Genomic DNA, 18,501 nt, shown 5'->3' on the forward strand with positions numbered 1-18,501 from the left:
TTACATTGATTTCATTCAAATCATCTTTCCAACTCAAAGGTTTGTGATGTTTCCCGATTGTGATCCGCCACTGTGATGTGTCCCAATTGTGATCCGCCACTGTGATATTTCCCGATTGTGATCAATATTGTGGATGAAGCATAGATTAAAATGGCTACGCAAATTTGAACGGCTTTACTGCATTTATAACCCTTTGTAAAACGTAGAAGGGGGTGTATTACTTCAGCAAAACTCTCAGGTTTTTCCCAAAACACACATGTATGTATTCGTATACAAAAAAAAAACAACCTGACACTTTATTTAAAACAACAATTTTAATTTTCTGAACTGAAATAAATAAACATTTGTTTTAAATATACAATTTTGTAGTCAACAACAAAAAAATAAGATATAGTCAACAATTAGAGATGAATAATCACGCAAGCACATATTTACATTTCACATTTACACACTTCATTTACTGTCTGCATCAGAAGGTAAGGTAAATATTGAAATAAATCCAAAATACATGTACAATAGTTTTAAATGATGATATAATAAATACATGTAATTTAGCTTTAAACTGCGAGCGTTTATTTCTTTTTTCAATAGAACATCGAAAAGAAGTTATCACGAATAGAAGTATCGGTAGGAGGTGAATATTCAGTAAATTTGATTTTCTACACGAAGAATTATTTCAGCAAGCCCTACATTTACACGTTTCACTAGCAAATCTTTATAACAACAGTCACACAATCTCACGTATTCGTCATATCCATTTGCAATTTATATCATTCAGACATTTTTACTCAATGATAGATGTGGGAAAATACATGTGAAAGACACATTTGTCAAAAATGAATAAAGATGACACGAGGTGCTCCATCTGTCTCGCCCCGACACACATTCTTTTTCAAGCATGACTGAATTTAGAGTCCATCCGAATTTCATACCAGAAATAAAATCACAAATAAATAAATACTCACAAAGTGCATAAGCAAGATTAAAAATGTTTCTTGTCATAAAATCATATTACGGCATTCAAATAACTCAATTTTAATAGCATAAAAGAATATTTTATGCTTTATGATGATATTTGAGTAGTTAAAAACTACATAGATGTATTCGCGGATGAATGATACAATGTACAAATTTGTCTTATCATACATTTGAAATGCGGATGGACTTTGATAACATGCCATTTCATGGCTTAATTATGGACCAAAAAAATGACGGCACTCACATCATCGAAAAACACAACGTGTATTTCAAATTGCTGTCTTAAAGACTATCTTTGTAGTCGCCATTAGTCATGGCGTCACGGAAACAGAAGGCACAACAGTTTTGTTTTGTTCGTGACACCTTGTAACGAAAGACAAAAAAAGAGGAGACAGTTAGATACTGTTATACCACTGTCGCTAAATCCCTGTGAGATGGTTTACCCCATATGATTATCGGCGTCTGCGCACGATGAACTTCCGGTTTGGTGTTGACTTTCTCGTAGAGTTTGCCGTCTTTTTTCATTCGAGCATTATTAATTAAAGGGTCTTTGCATAGTGGATTATGCATACCGCCAAAAAATGGCGAAGTCCGCCCCACTTTATCACTGAAATGGTCTGTGACGTAAAGATGTGCTTTAGTTAAACTGGTTCTCTCCCTTCGAAATTCTATAAATTGTCTATGACGTCGCGTGTCTGCTCTCAACATACGCACTGCTAATAGCACTAGTAGCACTAAGATGAATCCGCCCGCTATGGGTACAGCTATTACTGCAGCTTTGAACCACAAGTCCTTATCATGACTGACGGACTTCGTGTCTTCAGGAATGGAATGTGGGAATATGTATTCTGGTGGCCCTGGGCTTATGGAGCCTAGAAAAAAAAGGTGCAAATTAAAACCAAGCAAATGTATCATTGATGCGTATATGTGCTGTGATGAAAACAGTCAGCAATTTATCAGTTATGAAAACTAGATGACCAGCACTGAAAAGTTATTATTACATACATGTATATGTTTACTGAAATTCCCTGTTTTTACGACAGCACGTTAGAATATTAATATGCATTTACTTCTTACTTGGAGATTAATTTTTTTAAATTACATTAGTTATATTATTATCTATTTATATTTTAGATAATCAAGATAAATAACAATCGATATTTAAGAATTTCAAATTTACAGTCAATTTTCTCTATATTGATTAAGCGACCCTTTCAATTCATTCCAGCGTTTAATGACATTATCGTACAAGCGCTAAAAATCTTTAATATTCCCGTCCTATAATGAACACTGCGTCCATTTCTAGGTTTATAATGTCCATTGGGATATCGGGTCGCCATTTTGTCTCGCCAGTACCGGCAACACATCACCTCTCGCGAGACAAAGGTCTTCCGACGAAAGTATCTGGGTACAGATTTTTCTGTAGTCATCGTGAATGGGATCAATTATTAACGTCGGTCAGTCCTTACATAGCAGATGCTTCCACAGATACAAAGCTATTACCTAAAGAGTATATAGTGCTTAGATTTCCCTTGAGAACATTGTTCTTTGCATTTATCATTCTACCATATTCATCTTATGGTTTTCTTGCTCCTGCAACCTGATCGTTGCTTTTGGTGTGGGTGTTCGGATCTTTAATAGAGATAGTCTGACATAAAATTATACAACAGTTATCAGTCTGAATAATTGTGTATAATGCTATGAATTTCTCCGGAGACAAAGATACTCCAACTCCAACTATTTGCAATATACTGCTGCGAGCATGCAGCGATAATCGGCGAGATTTTGGCGAGAATTCATAGCCTGGTCGCTTCTATATCAACTCCCATGTCAGACAAAAATGCAGAGGAGAAAGGGGGAATTTATACTCTAGCGATTTCCAACATATAAATTTTGTTACGAAATTACTTTTATCATACACACGAGGATCCAAAAATAATTATTGTACCGAGTTTGCTTCGAGATCGCTGTATCACAATAAATTCAATAAAACATGACTTGATGACTTCTATCCATATTTTACTTCCTTATCTTCATCTGTAATGGCGTAAAATTTATAGTTTTGTACGTTTCTGTGACATTCCATCCCGAGTTCTGCCAATCTTGTCTCTTCTGCCATTAAAAGTATGCATAAAAAATAAAATGTCGCGCGTAATACATACCCCCGGGAGAGTAATTTGCATTAGAATCATTTTTAAGTAACATTAAATAATATTTTTGTACTAATCTCTCAATCTGAAGAATTGCCGTCTCCAGCAACCGGTAAAATCTGACAATTCGTCACACTTTCTTGGGATTTTTATGTGATTTATTCGATAAAAAAGAAGGAATTATGTGCTCAACGCAATTTATGTGTCGTCAGGCATATAGAGGTGAAATTTAGTCCAATTAAATTTATTTGCATCTAATCCGACTAATGCATGTGAGATTTTGTATAACATTATGTATAGTTTCGTGTACTCTTTAAATAAATAAAGTGTTTCGGTTTGGTTTTAAAGATTTTTTGAAATTGTTGTTTTTCATTTTCGATGTTGAAATGGAAAAATCAATGACATCATCTCGGACCTTTCTGATGAGCAGAAAAAAACAGAGAAGTTACGATTGGAAATGTTTATATACAGTACATGTATATTGAATGTGGATTTATTTTTTTTAAAAAAGGAAGGAAAAGGTAGCATGGTAAAAACATTAACTTCTTAAAGTACCTGTCAGTTAGGAAATTATCAATTGCTCATTCGGTGGGTATTACAACTATATCAGTGCTTTTCTCATTCACATCCTGCTAACGAATGTTATATTACAATGCACTGGTACATCAAAAATTCCCCGTGAACCGTGGAATATACTTTTCTTTCTTATCTTTGAAAGGAATTTTAATTATCCATGCGTTTCATTTATCTTTTAGATATATACAGTCGTTACAGGTGTATAGTGTTTGGATTTATATCAACCGATCAAGGCACAAAAAAATAACACATTATATAAAATATTATTCAGAAACGGATTAAGTATAATAAATCTACTGTTGAAAAACGAAGAGGGTGAAAGTCTTGATCAGCTTATTTCAAATGGTCAGCTTCTTGTACATTATAAAGACACTGATATACACGTCGTTGCACGAAAGAAAATTTATTCAAATGATTAAAATACCGTAATTAACGCGATCAAGCTAAAACCTAATCCGCGACGACCTGGCGTTTTCCGGACAGCCACTGAATGAAAAGTTGGTGGTATTTTTAAAAGTGTTGAAAGCGGCTGGAGACAGGTGTTATTGGGGATTAAAACCGCTCTACCATGCACTCAAAAATTCCCCGATCTTTAAAAAAGGGGGCGGAGATGTTTATTCATAGAGAGGCGATAAATTGATTTAAATACATAAAGTCCACGATCACTGGAATGTGTTTTAAAATGTATACACACAAATTGTCACAGTGCAAATCTTTAGTTTTAAGGAGTCTATGAGACGCGCTTAATGACGAATGACAATACTGTTCTTGTTTGCGCTTAGAGGGATTCGCCGATTTGTCAGCAATTGACACGGCGAGACATCGAACACAATAAATCACTTTCTATATCAGAAATTATACCTTTTTTCCTTTTATAGCGGAAACGCTTACCGACCTACTGTCTATTTGAATTTTTGTAAAACAACAATGTTTTTTATCAGTATTTCATCCGTTCTATCAACCTTGATACATGTAATATTAAAAAGGTGTTCAGTGATTTGTTTCATCACATCTTCAAAGTAAATTATCGAAGACTATTTCTTCATATCGATATTTCGTGATTTGTACTGTAGTAGAAATGTTACTATGCTTGGACAAACTATGCGATTAAATGGTTCTGAAGTTTTCTTGGCTTGAACTTTGAAATGAAAATCAAAACGGTCTTTGATTAAAGTACACGCATTGAATTTTTTAATATTTCGTAATGGGTACTGGATAAGATACCGTAGATATGAATGGACTCTCAGATTCTCTTGGAGTGAACTTGGATCCGAAAATAAGTATAACCTTTTTAAAACAAATTTTATCTTCAAATAAATCCATATCGGCCTTTTCACTATACGTATTCTGCATGGGACGGTCGAATTTATCAACATTTAGTGTCCATGTTTAAATATGGCTTGCGTTCTCGTGATCTATAATTTTCTTGGCTGCAACTTTGAACCAAACACCAATATTATGCTGCAGCATATTCTGAAAATTTCCATGAGGGGGGACCCAAGTTTGTACCCCTTCCACCCAAATGGAGGTTGGAGTTGAAGACCAAAAATTGGCATAAAAAGAGACATTTTTGATGAAATTGTTCAACCAAAGGAAGGGTTGCAACCCCTACACCCCGCTCTAGATCCGCCCGTATGTTGCGCTCATGGTATATACAACTTATTCTTGAGTCGTATGATAGCTAAACATATATTTTAAAGACCAATTATTGCTTTCAAATTCAAAAATATAGGATCCCTTCCGATATACCCCAGTACTCGCGATATCAATAAGAGGTGCCTGTAAACCTGGGGACATATAGAAATGTTGTCGGGGTATGACCCCAGCTCTCAGCATAGCTGAGTATCCGGGGACATTCTGACTAACATGTTTGTTCTGCTAGCGACTGATAGCGTTTGAATGAAAAGAGCAAACACAAAACACTTTCCTAATGGACGCACGTCGACAGTGATGATTGATAAGACCTTAGATAACGAACACGACACATATTTTTATTCTATTTAAGAACAATATGTATTCATAATGTCCTGGGATTTCTTTTCTATAGTTATGCTAAGGAATGTAGACATGTACAGATTAGCTGAAGGTTGAAGATAATTTTTCCAGTAAATTTATCCGAAATGCAGGGGGACATTATCGTTTTACTTTACTGGGGTTTTTTCTCTCTTTAAATACTATGCAGGCCTCTATTCTCTTAGAACTTCATTAACATGTTGGCTGTGTATAATCGGTATTAGAGATACTGTTCTCAACAACATGTAACGAAATGTGAACTACCTAAACGTGATTTGCTTACATAGCGAGAGCTGTAACGAGAATTAAAGAGAATTCCGGTCGTTCATCAAAGATGACATTTGTTGCGTTGCTTTGACCACAGGCCCCTTATATCAAAGAGAAAACACGACAGTAACATTGGCAATACACATAATAGTATGAAAGAGGGCAACGGGACTTTTGTCCCTCCAATCAATGAAGAAAAACTTGATTTTAACAACGTGTTGACAAGAAAACATTTCTTGTCAACATCGTTGTTAAAATCTAGTTCCTTTCCTTTCCTTATGGAGTTACAACCTATTTCATAATTGCACGTAAACTCGTTTGGTATAAGAAGCCCTGTTAAACGTTACAGGGTCATGTATCACCACACTGTAATCTCCGTTGTGAACAATTTTGAAACGAGACCATCAAAACATTTATGATGGCCGTAAAACGTCAATGGCTTGAAATTTTACAAACGCACGAACTCAAATGTCTCAAAGAGGGTGACGACTTATATTGTTTTTATAAAAATTGAAAGCGGCGAAGTGCATGCGCGTTTTTGGTTTTGGACCACTCTTATTTTTACTTCTATTTGTTAATCATCTGTTTCGGTATGTTTAATGTAATTCTCATTCAAAGAATATCGAAAAGGACAAAAACTTCGTCGTAACATTATTGCTGGGAGGACAAATTGTGTGGCTAGTGTCCTTAGTAAATACAAATGGGTACCAGATTTGCTTCGAAATGGAGGGGAAGGGTGTATTTTTCATTAATCATATTTATATTCATTCATGATTCCAGTCATTATTCAACACGATCAGCAGTACATCTTTGAATTCTCACCTGGTTTATTTAGCGATCTGTTGGCTGGAACGCTCATCACAATATTGTAGTTACACAGGTCCTTGTTACAGCAGTGCACCACGGGCTCATGGCGATATTTCACCAAGTTTTCGTATGTTTTTGTTTCACTGTTAGAGTCACAGATATTTTTGTACTTCTCGTGCCTGACCAAGGCGTCCATGCATCCCTGTGAGTATCTTGGAGTGTTTCCGTCAAAGGTCCTCATGACGTAACACATTTTGATATTTGACGATTTACATATTTGCGTTCCCGAGCTGACGCACTCTGGTTCGTTACATCTGCATCTGATCTCGCCTGTAAAAAAAATATACAGAACATGTAAATATGATAATAAACATTTTCACTAGTTTTGTTAGTCAGGTTTTCCTCGTAACTGGAAACCTTAAATTTCATTCCATTTAAAAATAGAATTTTTTCCCCTCTAAATTAACAGCAACTGAGTATTTCAGTGTTCAATATTAAAACATGATGAAGGTGGAACAATTCTGAAGAAAGGGCAAATTTTACGGATCATTTTCACTAAATCTAATTAGTTCTTGGAATGCAGAGCGAAAAAAAAAACCGGGTTAACGGGAAACATAGGAATTAAGCCCCCCAGCGCCGTCTGGTGATTGTTAGAATGATGTAACAACAGCGCCGTCTGGTGATTGTTAGAACGATGTAACAATTGAAGCTGATCGAGATTCTTTTAGCACTTGGGGGCGCGACAGTCTGTCTTGGTACATGCAGAACGTAATGCACCAAACAAGCTACTAGCTGCTACGTAGACAAACACGTGATACTGTCTGCAGAACGTGGTCTTCTTTCCACTTTCTCTCTGTGAACAATTGCATTTAACTTGATACAGAAGTCGCCAATCTGCACAAACAAATATACAATATATTCTGCACTATTTATTTTAACTTCTCTTTGAATCTATGCAAAAGTCTCATAAACGTTTCTGTTTCTCTAGCTTACTGTACGGAGAGAAGTTCTTCCGACAGTCTGACGCTTCTGATACTTAAGAAAACTTTGTTAAGCCAAATGGAATGTGATCTGCTAATTGGATGACAACATGCGTATGGGTCAAAAAAGGTTGAAATTCAAGAAAACTTTATTAGTTTTGAGAATAGTGTCAGGGAGCGTTATGCATGATGCGGACCAGATATGGCACCCGATGTGCTGCTATCATCCTCCGTGCCACGGAATTTTTATGAGAGCTTGATCATTCCCTGTTTTGCCTGATAACTAGAATTTAAGCAACATGCTGCAGACATCATACTGCTGGACTGAACGATGCACTTGTTTCAAACTTAAGCTTTCAGAGATAATGAATTTTGCATCTATTACAAATAATTAGTTCATATAAAATCATTAAAAAAAAACGGATCACGTGCACCGTTGCATATTTTTCGGTCAAACACGAGCTCATCTTCGTCCTTTATTTTATATACAATACAAGCATATTAATTCATATTCTTCCAGAAATCATTTACAAAGATTATTTTATTACAACTGTCGTGACGCAGAACAGACACTGCTTCATCCTCCATCTACTTTAGATTGACACGAAGTCTGTGCTGTTCGGGAACATTTTTTCGATTGATTGAAATCTTGAAGTAGATTAACGCTAATCTCGCGCTCGGTGAGATCTGATGGTTTTGGCGGGGTACCCAGCATTGCAGACGCCAGGCACTATGTATAGCGAACCCGAAGTCATATTGTCAGACATAACGGCATGATATCATTTATCGAGATCAATGCTTTCAATACAGAATATGAAAGATGAGAAAAATACAATAACAAAAAGTTATTAAAGACGACCGTCTGTTCAAGTTATGGTAATTTCTTACATCTCGGAACACGTGAAGTGTGGACGTTCTTGGTCATTAAAACATGTACAATGTAAATATAGTGAGGGTGGCTAAGTTTTTATTTTAAATGTCAATTATGAAAACCAATAAAGACCTGGGGTGATAAATTGTTAACTTTTCTATTATTATTATTATTAAACATAACAGTCCTCACATTGCTACAACTGTAGGGAAGGCTCCAGTTCCAAGTAGAAGCTCTTCAACTAAGAGGAATAATTGAAACCTCGTTACATGGCAATTAAACGATAAGTGTGCAATAATTGAATTACACTTTAACTCCACTGCGCCTTGTTGCTGGAGCCTGTTAGCTAGGCATATTATGCTGAAAAGTTACAAGTAGGAGCGGTTCCTACTGAGTATCGGTGTATTCACGGTCCCTTGTTTTAGTTCAGTTAAAAATAAAGCTATTGTTACGTGTGAAATGTTATCTCACCTATATATTTGACTAAAAGGTAAATTACTTGCGAATTTATCCACGTTCAATGTCTCTCTCAAGGGTTTTAGATGTGTTTTTACATCATTTCAATGAAAGTAAAGATACTCTAAATATATCCCCATGATTTGTCACGTTGGGTTGTATTTCTGTCGCCCCAGCAGATACAAACTTTATCCTTCAGACAGATGCGCCGCTTAAATGCTTTCATTTTCGCTCTACACGGGAATATCTCCAGATCTCCGTCGAGGATAACTGATTTTTTTTCGCTAGCTGTCGTCAACTTTACGATAACTATCAAAATATTTACAAGCAGATTTGAAAGCATGTTGCCTTGCATCTCGTTCAGCCTTGACGTGATCGGACTAGCCTCTCCGTCGACATGAGGTAAAGTCTCGATGAGTTCCAAACAAACGAACTCTTTTAAAACAAGCTTTCAGCATATGGGAATATTACTCAATTATTTTTCACACAGAAAATCGGGTTTTCTGAAAGATAAAACGGTTGATTTTGATTAAGAAAGGAAAAACGAGAGTTCGAGGGAAAATAAGGGTTATTTTTTAGAAATAAGCTTCATCTTAGTAACCATCGTTTTTAGGTTTGATTTTTTTTAATAGAGCGACAAATGGCTCGTATTGGTGCGATTACCAGTGGATAGAGGAAGCGAGCAGGGTATGTTTATTTTCTCCCTTTGTATTGGGAAGAGATAAAACACAAAACGAGATGATAAGGCGGAATAAAACTTTTTATTCGGTAATTTTTCGTCATTAGAGTCGCCTGGCTGTTTTAAAAGGCGTATTTTTCTTCTGTTTGCTCACACATTCAGAAGTCTCCCTTTTTATCATTGTTTGTTGCGAAGCAATTAGAGATTACACACAAAATAGTCCCCATTCACATTCAGGCTGATTAAAACGATTTTTACTTTGGTCTGAAGATAATTTTCTGTTGTCAAAACCTGGTGGACATTCCTTGGAGGCTTGTTGACGATTGTTCCCCAGTTTTATACATGAAAATCCGAAATGAATGTGCCTTTGGTAACGTACATATCTATTAATGAATCTCTGAAACGGGACAAATAAAAAACACGAAAGCCGAGGGCGATTTTGTAATTACCGACAAGTGGCCGTCATAGTGTCTAAATGAAAGAACCAACAAAAACGGATGATATAATCCGTAATTGCTAAATCAATTCCTGTCTGCCAGATTAACGTTGGGTTTCGTCAATACTATATAGTTTGATATCGGTGATCTGAATAAATACGTGCTAGTATGGCGACACTGGACGGCATTGAGTGACAGGTAACGTTCGAAATAGTAGAAATACTAATCGTTTGCCAGTATTTCATCAATACATAGATTGTTCGTGATTTTCGCAGACTTTCCCTTCGTCAGATTAAGTACATGTATGTTGATAAGTATTTAGAAGAGCTCCTTACTTGCTTAACGTTATGAGCAATTCATCCCGCGCCAAATTGACGCCATAATTTGCGATCGCACTCTGTAATATCGATACAATTTAATGTAGATATAATGCGTTTGATCATCTAGTCTAGACTAATACTTTGGTAAGGATCTCTTAAAACGGGTTTGGTTTTTTTTTTTTTTTGCTTCGGTAAGAAGATTGAGGTACGCTATCGGTGGGATTATCTTTTAATGGAGACGAATGACATTGTTTGTCTCTCCAAAACATCATCAGCGAAATGGAAAAAAGATCCGAAAGTTTGCCTCCCCGGTAGTTCAGTGTACATCTGTCGTCCTCAATGCTTTTCTTTTGTTTGCCCATCATACTTTCCTCACCTCTTTGAAAAATACCCAATCGGTTTTCTTGGCATTACAAGAATATTTCACTGGGACTGGTATCATTTTGAACATTATGCACATTTTCATTCAATTTTATTTCTTTCGGTAAACGTTAAATTCATTTGCATGATTCACATTTCATTCTATCATTAGTCATTACAAAAATATCAGTTATTTCAATCAACTTCTAAGTGGACATTCAATTCCCTATAATCAAATATGAGTAATTAGAATGTGCCTTTTGACCGCTTCAGAAACCAAAGGAGCTGACCGTTTTCTAAGCGGACATTGTGCGACCCCAGGCGGCCTATCTTTTTGATAAAATCTGCCAAAAAATCGCCAATAATTTGAGGCCTGTAGCAGTTGACGTGAAATGAACAACAGAGGGTGGTCCTAAAAAGCGACCTGAAGATTTTTTCTCACCGAGCAAAGACTGTAGATCTAATAGCTGCGCTGCATGACGTAGATCCAAAGTCAAAAAGCTGATCCGGGTATCTCACACCGTGATCATTGCCATAGAGTTTTGTTTTTAGAAAAACCCGTTTAGTTTTAGAAAACAATTAAATCAAGGATCAAAGACATCCAACGTGTAAATCTCAATGCAGTGCATATCAGCTGTTTTCAACACTAAATGTCAATTGCTTAAAGTACGCATAAACAAAAGATTGCATCGCAGGTCTCATTTTGATCTGGCACTGTCGTGCACTGTAACAGCAGTTCAGAACCGCCTTTCCGGAATTGACTGCTTTTTTGTGACATGAGACTTTTTTTATCTACCCAGAAATGTACTCTTATTTTAAAATATGTATCGACATACGCATTAATATTAGCTGAATCAGAAAAGTCCCCAAATTCCATGCAGCCCATTGAAGTATCTTTACACTAATTTGTATGTATTTCGGGATAGGGGTTATTTTGATAATTCTTAAAATTAGTTTTTGTTTGGTTATTTGTTTTGTGTGTTTTGGGTTTTACTTGGGTTTTTGTTATTGTTTTGCTTTATTGTTTTTTTTTAAGTCATTCACACTCACTCCAGCTTAGAATTATATAAAAGATAAAATTTGATGGCAGACAAAAAGAAGCCGGATTATATATCACGAGACCAATTAACGTCCAGGAGAATTACTTCAATTCTATATAAGCTATAAAATCTACTACCTGAAAAAGAAATACAGAAATAAATGCGAGTTATAAAGGTACGGTGGAAGTTGTGTTTTACAGCAGTAGGCACCATACATTTTTCTATTCTGAATCGGGATTCGAGTAGCAAGGAAACATTTAACCCCATCCACCCCCATTGCAATAAACGGAATAAAGAACGATACCCTTGTCATTGGTAGCTGACCATACCCCTATATAAAGTGTAATGTTGAACACTGTTTTGTTTTTCAAATTGTTTGCATGACGAAGGTGCTAAACTATTTCAATCATCATACTCTAATACATGAAACAGATAAACCACCGCCAGGATAAAGACACTTTGGTATCAACTGGAAAATGCACGTCCTCACGATTGGAGTGTATAATTCATGGAAATTATACATTAATATTTATTTTTTACATTAATGTAGATAATGGAATTACAAAGTAGACCTGGTAATATTTAGAATTAAAGATTTGTGTGTAGTCTGAAAGCTATATGTGTTTCCTCTGTGGGCTGTATGTGTGTCGTCTGTATGTGGTGTGTCGTCTGTATGTGGTGTGTCGTCTGTATGTGATGTGTCGTATGTATGTGGTGTGTCGTCTGTGAGCTGTATCAAACATTCCTAATCAGTTACATGCAGCTAAAATGATTTCATAAATAAAATAAGATTCTGAGTTTTGAAGGGACGTGATCTTTTTTCTTGATACAAAAATCTTCTTCCATTTAACAGGTTTGTGTTTCGTGTACTTTACTTTTCGCTTGGTAGTTTTTCTCGGGTGCCCGCTAAACTGTAAAGGGTATAGCCATTTTTCTTTATTACCCATACCTTACACAAACGTGTGTCCCATTTCAGAGACCTGTGCAAATACATTAAAGGAAAAAAACCCAAACAGGCCTTAGATTTATGGCTCCGACTCGAGATAACTCTAGTCCAACGACTGATAGCCCTGTTGATACATTTCAGGAGTTCTTCGACAGAAAAGTAAATTTTGTTTAAGGAGAGATAAACATTTAATGGGCGGAAAGTCGGTTTTCACTTTCCATTAACCACTTCTGAGATTACGTGGATTCTGTTGAATTTAAATATTAACTTCTGTCTATGCAGCCCCTAAAATAGATGATGATTGCACTCTGCGTGTCCTGTGACCTTCGATTTCATATATTCAGTGTTATATTCAATAGTATGCACATTTCCGAGATGGACGTTTAATGGCGGTATATGACTTCTGTGTTAAAATCGCAATCCCTTGGAACACGAGACGTTTTTATGGTATTCGAGAACGTCTAAGTTCATTACATGGGGGCCGCCATAAAGACCCTAAAACTAAGTTGATCAGAGCTAAAATATAATCAATTCGGCGTTCAGTTTATTTCGTTCAAACCATGGAACGTTACATGCAGCATAAAACATCATACAATCAGTCGATCAACAACGCTCACTTTGAATGGAACTGTTTATCATCTTATATTACCCATGAACATTTGACAACTTTCGAATTCAACAATTTCAAGAAAACCTGAATTTATGGAATTTTGGACAGAAAATGACTCACTTCGTAGTTTCTCGTTAATATTTACCACATTGTTGAATGACTCTTCACAGCAAAAAACCCCCCACCTAAACAATAAGTGAAATTTTATCGTCTCAGACGGTGCAATGGTATCCCTAAGTGTGAACAACGCTACCAGTCAACCGAGGTCGCCCGAACAAAGGCGAGAATAAGGCTCGCCTGACACCCGATTTTATCGCAATGAATTGGTCGAGAGTCGAATTACTTTTACAGAACTCTCGTTTTGGCGACAAAATTGTATACCCATGGTGAAGCCTGTGTAGGATTTGACACTCCGGCCCTGTAGGGTCACGTTATGCAAAACTAGTGTGCTTTTTTAATTCATTATTTCCGTTTAGTATTTCATTGATCTATCTACCGGGTTGTCCGTACAAATTATAAGAGTATCAGGTTTTCGTAGTCTAATTTTTGAGTTTTTTAATTACCTATTACGTGGGTTATTTCTTTACAGATTTTATGTGGAGGCCAAAATACACACATTCAGAAGCATTACAACATCTCTGATTTTAAACATTTTTGACACATAACTATTCAATTTCAACTTCAAGGATTCAAAAGACGTTCAAGATCCAGATACACGAAAACTGCCGGAAACACAGACGCTGAATACAGGGCCTACAGTTGTACAAAAAGCCTCCAAACTGAAAAAATACATCACCCAGTAAACAAGAGTGCCTACGTCGGAGAGATCTCCGATTTGACAAAACTCCTTTAAATCTATAACACACAGTAACCGATAGGTCTAGTTTTTTCATCACATTCGAGGCGTTTATCAGATAGAGCGACTCTGAATTGTTCCTACGTAATTCAATACTTGTATGTTGCTGCTTTGTAAAATATTGAAAGACAGTGCTTTAAGACCAAATACTTGCTTGGATATGAATAATTATCTATAATTATGTACATCTGTTCAAACTTCGGCATCCGATTTATATTCTTCGTGTTTGTTTTCTAAATGATGATTAATATTGGTTTTTTTAATACTTACATATCGCATTGAAATTCAAAAATAGACCTATGTGCTTTGAAAATGAATTTCTAAGAAAAGAAAATTTACCTTTTCATTCTAAAAATGAGAGGAAAAAAAAAACAACCAAGAAAATATCAACTATCTTAATTAAACGAATTTCTAACCACCGTCTGCTTTATCGGTCTTAGAATTGATTTTTTTAAGGAAATTGTGTCATGATCATCAGAAGGTTTTCACGCTACGACAAAGGCCTGAAGACGGATATGCAAATACAGGACCGGAAATAACCCCAGGTAGGAGCCTGATTTATCCTCTTAATTCAGGGACAGCAGCTGAGGAACAACTGCCATCGATTATTTCTACAAATAATGGACTTGGGGGAGCCTTGGTGAGATGTCCACATAAAGCGAGTCCTCTCCTATTTTCAAACTACGGTTTCCGGAGACGACAAACATCCTTCATAAACATCTGTTGTTGGTTCTAACTTTTATCTTTGCCCTTATCTTGTCCCGACTTTGTATGAAAGTCGATATTATATGTAGCATTAAATTATCTGATCATAATTATGCGGTAATTATTGATTATCGTTCTTTGTTGGCGACAGTACTTTGGAGTCTCGACGCCCGAGTGACAGATGTAGAGCGGCCAACAGCCAGAAACGATGGATTTTTTATGATTGCGAGACTCCGAGGAGAGTCGTTGCAATAATTATGTCGCCGAACATTAACGACATGTCGATAATTAGGCGGCACACTACATAAAGGGATATAGGGGACACTGGATAATTAATTGAGAGAGGGAGAGAGAATATGAGATCAGCCTTCTACTTTGCATCGTGTTGCATATGATCATAAACGCGTTTAATATGAAGGAGATAACGGACTCGTTCAGGATGCAATATGTTGAAAAACAATTGAAAACTAGACATGGTTTTCAGAACATCATAAGTCTATACTTTGATACTCTTATCCCGCCTCGCTATAATAAACAAGAACATACAAACACCAGCTTTAAAATGGTATAATATTGTAATTGTCTTATTATTCCTATGACCATGAATATATATATATATATATATATATATATATATATATATATATATATATATATAAATGATCGACTGTTTTGGCTCATTAATCCTACCCTGAAATTTAAAAAATGGTGTTGTTTTTTTTTTCGTTCGGAAGATAAGAATGATATGTTAAGTGTGGTTTGTTTTAAAAACTCAGGCTGAAATTTGAAGCATTGTACTTTCTGGAATCATAAGATTTCTTTTAATGTCAGAAAAATTCTAGAGACCGCACTGGCTCGCTATATACATGATTGATGCTCTTTTTGCTGAAGTGCTGATAGCTTTATAATACTCATTTTAAACTTATTGATCGACAACGAAACGACAGGCATATCGCTTTAAAAATTATTAACTTTTTCTTGCTTTTTTATCATTACGATAAAACCTCTAGGGTCATAAGCGGATGTCAATTCGTTTTTTCACTGCGTTATCTGTGACAGAGAAAGTTAAATATATATATTGAGAGAGAGAGAGAGAGAGAGAGAGAGAGAGAGAGAGAGAGAGAGTTGATACGTGACTAGAAAGGTCGATATTGCACTAACTTGATGTGCACCCTACATTAAATTTTCCAGAGAGAACTTATACATGTAGTAAGACACATGGAACACCAGAAATACCACCTGTCTTGTCATTCCGGGGTAGTTTATACCATATATTATACAAATAAAATCTAGATTTCCCACGTAATTGCTTCAAGTGTCCTTTTGTATTTCTATATTATGAATATATTTAAGCTATAATATCAAAGAGGCCATATATCAAACCGAATTTTATTAGCACGCTTGACCAACAGCCATTTGGTTATCCTGGCTAGATTGTATGACAATAAGACTCCCTAGTGCGGTAATGGTGATACACCAGACGCTGCGATCAGCTTTACACAACATTGACAAAAGTACAAAATCTAATGTGTCTTGGGCATCAAGGAAGCCCTCTGATTTATATTTTCTATCCTTTTGTTTGGTGAATAAAGAAATTAAAACGGATACATTCAATGTCTTATGAAAATAACAACTTTTTTTGATATGATTTATGGACGTCATACAAGTTACTGTGTCTTGATGTCTTGTGTTTACGAGCGAATTTAATCATAGTCTTCTAGATGTTTAGAGAAAAATGCCTTATTTCTCCGTTTATTAATAGCTTTGAGTGTCTAATTCTAATTCCTCCACCACACTGTTAGTTTGACGTTGAATGTGGCTTGCTTTTTTTTTATTGTGAATCTGAGGTGACACTTACTTGCATGACGTAAAATCTATGGGGAAATAAATCATATATAAGGCCTAAGCATATTAATGGGTAACAAATTTTTATTGCCATTTAACGTTAAGTTATCGGGTTATCATGCGATAACCGTTATCATCTGATCTTAATTAAACTTCAGTTGTTTGTGTTTGGAGAGAGAGAGAGAGAGAGAGAGAGAGAGAGAGAGAGAGAGAGAGAGAGAGAGCAGTGTCTGTTTAGGTTTAATAATTCACTGTTTCACCCTTTGATAGAAAGATTCAAACGGGCAGATTTTCATTTTACTTTCTCCATAGCTTTTTTGGTAAAGCTTTAGATAAAGCACGACTGAGCTCTCGTTATGAAGTTTCGCGGATTACGACCATATCAGTGCATCTCTTTTAAATGAGAATTAAAATGCCGAGATCAAAAAATTTAATCGACTGTTGAAGAGGAAAGTCGTCTCAGGAGTTCGTGGATTTTCCCAGCGATAGACTGTCAGATTTTTCATAACTGCCTACATTAACTACTTATACATACCAAGCATGCTGCATTTTATGTCACGCATTTTTATGTACTTAACGTTGTTTTCATGAATAAAACATAAGTGAATATATGATTGATTTTTCTCCCTCGCCAATATGATATTATAGTGAATAAACATATATAGTACCCCCATCGTAACTTATACATAACCCTTGTACATCGTGAAATTAGTCAGGTCATCAGTGGTGACCACCTAATGACCACACTCCAACACCATCTTTTTTCTTTGATCCGCCAATGATACCTACCATTTATATTGATCGCCAGTGAGAACAGGACAAGCAAGGGCAAGAGCAGCGCTTCTATTGAACTCATCTTCTGTATCCTTCACACCGTGAATAAGATTCAATGTTTACATGAACGCACTAAATATATATCCCAACACACGGGGTACGGTTAATACGTACACGCGGAGTCTAACTCGCCACTCATTCTCCGCTAGCGATCCTGGTGTAGTACTCCTATATTCGTTCTTGTTGTCGCCATGTTACTTTTCCATCCACTAAAAAACGGATTCTATTATGACATGATTTTTATCGGTATATAACACAAAAAGATACGTTGAATTTCCTACATTGCCATTTTACTGGGCTGTCTACCAGGCATTTGGCTTGTCAGTCGATCTGCTTACGCGAGCAGTCGAGTGTAAACACCGATGATGAATGGCTATGCTAATCAAGGAGGCGGAGCCATGGTATTCATCCGGTTCAGTTAAGTGTTTGTTTTCTACAAATATTTAAACAAACTTGAATGTAGGTGGAGTCAAAGTTTTGTTTATGGGCGGGGCTAATTATGCCATGCCTGATTAATGCGAGCATGTAAAGTGGCGCCGAGGAGTCCCGCTTTAGTAAAACAGCAGGAAAACAAGGCCGAATGTTGATTTAATGTGTCTGTAGATAAACTGATTTTGTGTCTACCACTGTAATGGTATTAGTCCGTCTTCATAATTATTAAGAAAATAAAAACAATTTTCCTTTTGCCCTCAAATAAAGTAGCCTGCTTGGAGAGTCGCTACATCGGGCTGCGTGGCATGTCGATCTTTAGAAATTAATTCTGTTTGATAT

At 36.1% G+C, this 18,501-nt stretch overlaps 1 protein-coding gene across 1 annotated transcript; it reads right to left on the reverse strand.

Moving 5' to 3' along the window:
• Nucleotides 1-295: 295 nt before the first annotated feature.
• On the reverse strand, nucleotides 296-18,112 carry LOC125665223 (BMP and activin membrane-bound inhibitor homolog). The gene is made up of 3 exons (XM_048897856.2): nucleotides 17,686-18,112; nucleotides 6,807-7,121; nucleotides 296-1,850 (listed from the first exon to the last, which is right to left on the reverse strand). The coding sequence occupies exons 1-3, from the start codon at nucleotides 17,750-17,752 to the stop codon at nucleotides 1,384-1,386; spliced, it is 849 nt and encodes a 282-aa protein (XP_048753813.1). The 5' UTR covers nucleotides 17,753-18,112; the 3' UTR covers nucleotides 296-1,383.
• Between the last annotated feature and the right edge of the window lie 389 nt (nucleotides 18,113-18,501).

This window comes from Ostrea edulis, chromosome 10, assembly GCF_947568905.1.
Source record: "Ostrea edulis chromosome 10, xbOstEdul1.1, whole genome shotgun sequence".
Classification (NCBI taxonomy): Eukaryota; Metazoa; Mollusca; class Bivalvia; order Ostreida; family Ostreidae; genus Ostrea; species Ostrea edulis.

Excerpts from the sequence above, each read along its gene's own strand:
- LOC125665223 (XM_048897856.2), bottom strand. The coding sequence starts at position 17,752 with ATGAGTTCAATAGAAGCGCTGCTCTTGCCCTTGCTTGTCCTGTTCTCA. Across the intron at positions 7,122-17,685 it reads ACTGGCGATCAATATAAATG|GCGAGATCAGATGCAGATGT; the intron begins GTAGGTATCATT and ends TTTTTTTTACAG. Across the intron at positions 1,851-6,806 it reads CAGATCGCTAAATAAACCAG|GCTCCATAAGCCCAGGGCCA; the intron begins GTGAGAATTCAA and ends TTTTTTTTCTAG.